At 45.0% G+C, this 7,094-nt stretch overlaps 2 protein-coding genes across 4 annotated transcripts in view; one reads left to right on the top strand and one right to left on the bottom strand.

Annotated features, from left to right (window-relative positions):
- The first annotated feature begins 3,601 nt into the window (after positions 1–3,601).
- The window catches only part of inip (ints3 and nabp interacting protein), a 9,027-nt gene continuing 5,534 nt past the window's right edge, over positions 3,602–7,094 (top strand). The window contains exons 1-4 of one of the 3 annotated variants that reach the window (XM_058412789.1): positions 3,602–3,790; positions 4,115–4,211; positions 4,491–4,578; positions 4,665–4,780. In XM_058412789.1, coding sequence (XP_058268772.1) covers positions 3,766–3,790; positions 4,115–4,211; positions 4,491–4,578; positions 4,665–4,760 — 306 coding nt within the window. In that variant the 5' untranslated portion in view covers positions 3,602–3,765 and the 3' untranslated portion in view covers positions 4,761–4,780. Of the gene's footprint in view, positions 3,791–4,114; positions 4,212–4,490; positions 4,579–4,664; positions 4,952–7,094 lie in introns of those variants that run through there. The other 2 variants (XM_058412788.1, XM_058412787.1) reach the window with 2 other exon arrangements.
- LOC131367394 (uncharacterized protein KIAA1958) overlaps positions 5,506–7,094 on the bottom strand; it is a 12,472-nt gene continuing 10,883 nt past the window's right edge. Inside the window, exons 3-5 of the mRNA XM_058412785.1 lie at positions 7,011–7,094; positions 6,602–6,808; positions 5,506–6,052 (exon numbers count right to left, since the gene is read on the bottom strand). The exon at positions 7,011–7,094 is cut by the window's right edge and continues 84 nt beyond it. Coding sequence (XP_058268768.1) covers positions 5,745–6,052; positions 6,602–6,808; positions 7,011–7,094 — 599 coding nt within the window. The 3' untranslated portion in view covers positions 5,506–5,744. The remainder of the gene's footprint in view (positions 6,053–6,601; positions 6,809–7,010) is intronic.

Genomic DNA, 7,094 nt, shown 5'->3' with positions numbered 1-7,094 from the left:
TGCTGTGGATGAAGAGGTGTGTAAAATACAGGAAACATTAAAAAATGTGAACTACATCACCTGCAAGTCCAGAGCAGAAACCTGGTTTCTGAGGAACATCAGACCAGCACCAGGAACGCTTCCAGCCACCCATCTGTGGACCTTCATGAAACTGGAGATTTCATCATCAGAGCATCATTCTCAATAAAAAGCACTCGGGTGATTCACGACTCGGACTTCACTTCAGCCCTAATCACCCGGAATTGCCTCCTGCTGGAGGAAGACCTGCTGAACCTCCACACCATGAGTCTCCAATCACACAGCAGTGCAGGCTTCTCTGTAGCTTCAGCGGCTCTGCTGGATCAGATCAGAGTCTTCTGCTCTCTGGTGCCTCAGTCTCAGCAGCATTCAGCAACAGAAGAGAGATGTTAAAGGAGTCAGTTATCATATTCAGACCTTTCAGTGTGTTTAAGTGTATATACACTACTCACAAAAAGTTCAGGATATTCAGCTTTCGAGGTGAAATTTCAGGATGCACCTAAAATGCACTATAACCTTTCCAGGTGAACTTAATTCAACCTTCTCTACACTTCTGAATGCACACGTCCAACTGTTCAGTGTTTCAGTACTTTCTGCAGAACTTGCTGTTCTCTAACAAGGTGCTTAACGGCAAAATTCACAACTGGTGTTTGATCCATGAATCCACCAATAAATTTTCTGGTTCCATTAGAATTGGTATTTAAACAGTCCTCTTCATCATGCTGTTCACATTTTGACATCATGAGACCAAGACCACACCTAACAACTGATCAACAGAACCTCACCATTGTGAGGCTTCAAACAGGATGTTCTCAGAGGGAAGTGGCCACTGAGCTTAGAGTGTCACAGAGTGTCATCAGCAGGTTGGGACAGAGATACAGAGAGACTGGAAGAGTCACAGAAAGGCATAGAAGTGGACGTCCTTTGGCCACATCCCACGTTGATGACCGCTTCATTGTGAACAGTGCCCTGCGGAACCGGATGATGAACGCCACTCAACTCCAGGCACATTTAAGGGAGGTGAGAGGAACCCAAGTGTCACGTCAGACCATTCAAAACTGTTTACATCAGTGTGGTCTGCGTGCTAGATGACCTGCAAGGGTACCTGACCACACCCCCAGGCACAGGCGTTGGGCCAAGGAGCATTTACACTGGACGAGGGACCAGTGGGCCTCAGTGCTGTTCTCTGATGAAAGTCGATTCAGGTTGAGCAGAAATGATGGACCCAACGATGTTGGAGACGTCAAGGAGAGCGCTATGCATCAGCCACTGTTGTGGTGGTGTTACAGTCTGGGCAGGTGTGTCCACTCAATACAGAACTGACCTACATCTTGTGACAAGCCAATACTACCTGAATAACATCATTAATCCAGTCATTGTGCCCCTGCATGAACAACACAGGCCTAATTTCATCTTCATGGACGACAATGCTCCAGCTCATCGAGGTCGCATCATTAGGGAACTTAATAACTCTAACTTGCTGCACATCCTCCCCATCTCGATCCCTCTGCCTAGCTAACCTGTACAAGTCCTTCTCTTCATCTCTAGTGTCTAACCTAGTGTACAACTCATCATACGCCTTCTGCTTGGTCTTAGACCCCTCCCTCTTCACTCTGTGCTGTAACTCCTTGTATTCCTGTCTATTCTCTTCAGTCCTGTCCATGTCCCACTTCTTCTTGGCTAACCTCTTCCTCTGAATATTATCCTGAACTTCCTCATTCCACCACCAAGTCTCCTTATCTTCTTTCCTCCTTCCAGATGACACACCCAGCACCTTTCTTCCTGTCTCCCTCATCACTTCTGCTGTAGTTTCCCAGTCATCTGGCAGCACTACCTGACCACCCAGAGCCTGCCTCGACTTCTGTCTAAATTCCTCACAACATTCCTCCTTTTTCAGCTTCCACCACTTGGTTTTCTTCTCCATCTCTATCTTTGACCTCTGCTTACAGACCATCAGATTCATCCTACACACCACCATCCTATGCTGTCTGGCTACACTCTCTCCCACTACCACTTTACAGTCACTAATCTCTTTCAGATTGCCTCTTCTACATAGGATGTAGTCTACCTGTGTGCTCCTACCTCCACTCTTGTAATTCACTCTATGCTCCTCCCTCTTCTGAAAATAAGTGTTAACCACAGCCATGTCCATCCTCTTAGCAAAGTCCACTACCATCTGTCCTTCAAGGTTCCTTTCCTTAACTCCAAACTTGCCCCTCACCTCCTCATCACCTGTGTTCCCCTCACCAACATGTCCATTAAAATCTGCTCCTATCACCACTCTCTCCCCCGTGGGAATAGTCTCTATCACCTCATCTAATTCACTCCAGAATCTCTCTTTCTCCTCTAACTCACAACCTACCTGTGGGGCATAACCACTAACAACATTCAACATCACCCCTTCAACCTCTAACTTCAGACTCATCACCCTGTCTGACACTCTCATCACCTCCAGAACATTCCTCACAAACTCCTCCTTCAGGACCACACCTACCCCATTTCTCTTACTATCCACCCCATAATAAAACAGCTTGAATCCTGCTCCTATACTACGAGCCTTGCTCCCCTTCCCCCTGGTCTCCTGTACACACAGTATATCCACCTTCCTTCTCTCCATCATATCAGCCAGCTCTCTACCTTTCCCTGTCATAGTACCAACATTCAGAGTTCCTATTCTCAGTCCTACACTCTTACCTTTCCTCTTCTCTCTCTCTCTGCACACTCTCCTTCCTCCTCTACTTCTTAGACCAACAGTAGCCCAATTTCCACCAGCGCCCTGTAGGTTAATGGTGCCGATGGCGGTCGTGGTTAACCCGGGCCTCGACCGATCCAGTATGAAATTTAGAGTACTGACGATTCGCATGGTTAAATTTGGCAATGTTTTACACCGGATGCCCTTCCTGACACAACCCTCTCTATTTATCTGGGCTTGGGACCGGCACAGAAGTCACTGGACTGTGACCCCATGGCTAGATTCTCTACACATCTCTATACATGTTTATTATTTTACACATTATTTCTGTCTCATTATTGAACGTATCATACTTTCCTTTTTTCTTTACTTTCTGTTTTAATAATGAACATAAATTATTTTTCTGAATTAAAGACATTTTTAGTAGGTATGTTTGTATTAAAAGATGTTTATACATCTCACAGACACACACACACACACACACACACAGTCGCTCTCTCTCTCTCTGACACACACACACCCATGATGATGGTGGTGGTGGTGATGGTGGTGGTGTAGTAGATGTAGAGATTATTTTTTTAAAATATCAGTCATAGCCAAAAGACCGCGCTCAAACGAAAATAGCTTTATCTCCTTTCCGCTAGGTGGCAGTAGAGACGGCTTTATCTCCTGTCCGCTAGGTGGCAGTAGAGACGGCTTTATCTCCTGTCCGCTAGGTGGCAGTAGAGACGGCTTTATCTCCTGTCCGCTAGGTGGCAGTAGAGACGGCTTTATCTCCTGTCCGCTAGGTGGCAGTAGAGACGGCTTTATCTCCTGTCCGCTAGGTGGCAGTAGAGACGGCTTTATCTCCTGTCCGCTAGGTGGCAGTAGAGACGGCTTTATCTCCTGTCCGCTAGGTGGCAGTGCAGTAGTCAGCGCTCACAGAGAAAAGATGAGGAAGGAATCACCGAGCTGAAAACAAAGCATGATTCTGATATCTTTAAATTAATTTATTCTCCTGAACAGGTTTATAAATTTATTAAAATCTGAAATATAAAATTAAGGGAACTTTAACGATGGCATCAAACCCACCGGGACAAGGTACCGAGTTCTGTTCGGACAATAAGTTTGATCCAGTGTTGTTGAGCTAACGAGCTAGCTCTTAGTTTATTAAATGTTTATCTTTTTATTTTAATTCTATATCATAAAATCTCATTCACTTAGGCACCAAAACAATTAATAATAACTTTAACTGGATAATATTCTTTACTAAACTGTTAGATCGTTATAATGTTGACTTTAAGCACTCTTCTAGGAGAAAAAAATAATTAACTCTTCATTATTTACTGTTTTTCCAGTTTTTAGTGTTTAAATATAATGAATTATTATCTACTACAATCATTTATGATTTTTTCACTCCTTCAGGATTTCCGAATAAGAACAGAGTGGCGATTTTAGCTGAACTGGACAAAGAGAAGAGACGACTGATCCAGAGTCAGTCTATGAACAATCCCGGGGCCACGTGAGCAGATTATTATCATTATTATTATTATTGCAGAAGTTTTCACACCTCTCCATCAGAACAGAGTGTGTTTACTCTCCTCTTCCTGAGTGTGATAAACTTCTTCTAATAAACTCCACAGCTTCATTCCTCCTGAGAGACTCGGAGCTGCTTGAAATGTTCCTGCACGGTTTCTCTCATGTTCTACAGAGACCTGAGTCACACACTTGCAGCACTGACCTCTAACTGGATTTAATCCGCTCTGTGGTCATTAAGGGTTTTTTCCGTGCGTCTCCTCAGGATTCCGCTGTCCAGACCGCCGGTGAAGGAGTTCCGGGATCACGCGGAGCAGCAGCACATCGCCGCGCAGCAGAAAGCAGCTTTACAGGTCAGTCCTCTGAGTGACCACACAGCTGAAGTGTCCTACACAGCTGAAGTGTGGTACTGAGTGACCTTTTGTTTTTAATGTTTCAGCACGCACACGCACATTCTTCAGGCTACTTCATCACACAGGACTCCTCCTTCGGAAACCTGATCCTCCCCGTGCTGCCACGACTGGACGCAGAGTGACCATGAAAAATATCGGACAAGTGAGGCTTGTTAAAAAGACGTGCTTGTGAGCAGAATTTCATTTTGGGCTTTAATGACCGTATGATTTTGTATTTAATATAAACCAAATAAAGGTGGACTCTAGCCATTTCCAGTAACGTTAATCTGTCTTTAAAAAAGTTTTGGACAGCTACAGATCCTCCGGTCATGTCACTCTGAATTATTTCCCAGTTTAACCAGCAGTGTGTTAGAAGTTTTATTAATCAGATATCTCATTAAGAACAAAAACACAAACCTGTATCTCAGGTGAAAAGGTGAGCGTTTATTTATTGGTTTTTAAATAAAACCTTCTAATGAATTTAAATGTAGATCAGATTAAAGTGTGAAATTTTTTAGCAGATGAAAAAGTTTTGTAAGAAACGTCACTGCTTCAAAAAAAATACAAGAAACAATCCGACTTAAATAAACTTACACCACACAGGCTCAGCTGAGGATGGGGAGGAGTTTCAGGAGTTGGGAGTGGCTTCTAATTTGCATATTCATGCAGTTGACATGTTTGTGCTGTCTTATTTGTAAATGATGTTCAGGAAAGCTTCAGAACCTCAGCTTTAAAAACTTTAAAAAGCAGGAAAGTGAATTTTTCCTGGATTTCATTTTATTATTGCATGCCTTTCAAAGCACCGTGTGTGTGTGTGTGTGTGTGTGTGTGTAATCAAAACACCGTGAATTAAAAACGTATGTGAGTGAGAGAAGCATGCAGTGTAAATTTAAAGTGTGTGTGTGTGTGTGTGTGTGTGTGTGTGTGTGTGTGAGGTCAACACTGGTCCACATCTGGCACAAAATGAATGAGACAGAAAACCATCATCTCTGATACTGTAGTGTAAATACTCGTACTTTAGACTAAAAGGAGTGGAGTTTAAGAGTCAGGAGGAGTTTAGTGCTGTTCCAAATCTCGTGGGCGGCGCCGAGACCCAGAGGGAAGGTGGCGCTGCTGAGCCGAACGCTTTATTTGCTGACGATTGGTAAAAGCTCTCCCTTGGCCTTCATGGCTTTAATCTTGGCCTTAATGTTCTCGTCCATGGCCTGTCTGCACCTCACGGCGTAGTGCGCCAGCGTCTCCTCCTTCTCGTCCCACGGAGGCAGAGCGTGGAAGACCTCCGGCGCGGCTAGGCTCAGCTCCGCAATGGCCGCCGTCCTGGAGATGGTGTTCCGATCCACTCCCACTCGGTCGAAGGCCACCTTCATGGAGACGCTGCGGCGGAATTCCTGCAGAGCCGTCATGTAGCGCGCGATCACACCCACCACGTTCTTCACTGTGGGGAACAGACCAGAACACGGGTTACTGTGTCCAGCAGATTGTCCAGCAACATCAACACCTTTATTTCTCTCTCCTTTACCGTCACAATAAAACACATCTGACCAGCCGCATTTCACCCGTTTTCTACACACTGATCTGAATGTGATGTGGATTTTAAACCTACACACTGCACTTTCTGTCACACAAACATCCAGCATGACGTGGAAATACTGAGACACTTTGGGGTTTTTAAAGTATCAAAGGTATTGGAGGAATTCTATATTACAGCTGTTCATATCATTAATAGAAAATCTGTAATAAAAAATGATTAATAAAAACAAGTTTAAAAAGATCTGAAGATAAAATCATGTCTGTAATTCAGTAGTGTTGAGTTTTGTTGTGTGGATTAAAGGGTTTCTCTAACAGATCACCTGCCCCCTCGCCCCTCACCCCCTGATCACCTGCCCCCTCGCCCCTCACCCCCTGATCACCTGCCCCCTCGCCCCTCACCCCCTGATCACCTGCCCCCTCGCCCTGTGATTTGGAGTGTTTAAGCCACACGTACTCCTGACACGGGTGTTCTCTCCATCACGGTTCCTCTTGGAGGAGATCTTGATGGTTCTCTGTCGGTCCAGTGGGTGAACCTCCACCTCCTCGAACGAATCAAACAGCGCCGGAGACTCGAACGGAGCTCCTTCATCAGGAAACGATCCGATCAGCTGATGAGAACTTCCTGCCTCCATCTGACCGGAAGGATGAACTCGTCTCTTATCTGACAAACACAGAGGATTAAACTGCTTTAAACACACACTGCATCATCATCTCCTCCTCTCACCTCCTCCAGATCAGAACCTCATCACAGTCTAATGGTTTTTGTCTGCAGCTGCACTCTTAGACCATTATGCTTCTCAACATATCATTCCTTGCTGACTGTTACACCTGCTACATGAAGTGCTAGATGTTGAGGTCAGTACCTGGACGGAGCTGGTCCTGGAGGAACTCGCAGATGAGTTCAGCTTTCTTGGTGAGTTCCTGCTGCAGCAGCTCTTTATCCTGCT

Source organism: Hemibagrus wyckioides, linkage group LG16 (assembly GCF_019097595.1).
Source record: "Hemibagrus wyckioides isolate EC202008001 linkage group LG16, SWU_Hwy_1.0, whole genome shotgun sequence".
NCBI classification, from domain to species: Eukaryota; Metazoa; Chordata; class Actinopteri; order Siluriformes; family Bagridae; genus Hemibagrus; species Hemibagrus wyckioides.
Note: the sequence above shows the minus strand (reverse complement) of the source record. Positions and strands in the feature narration are given on the sequence as shown.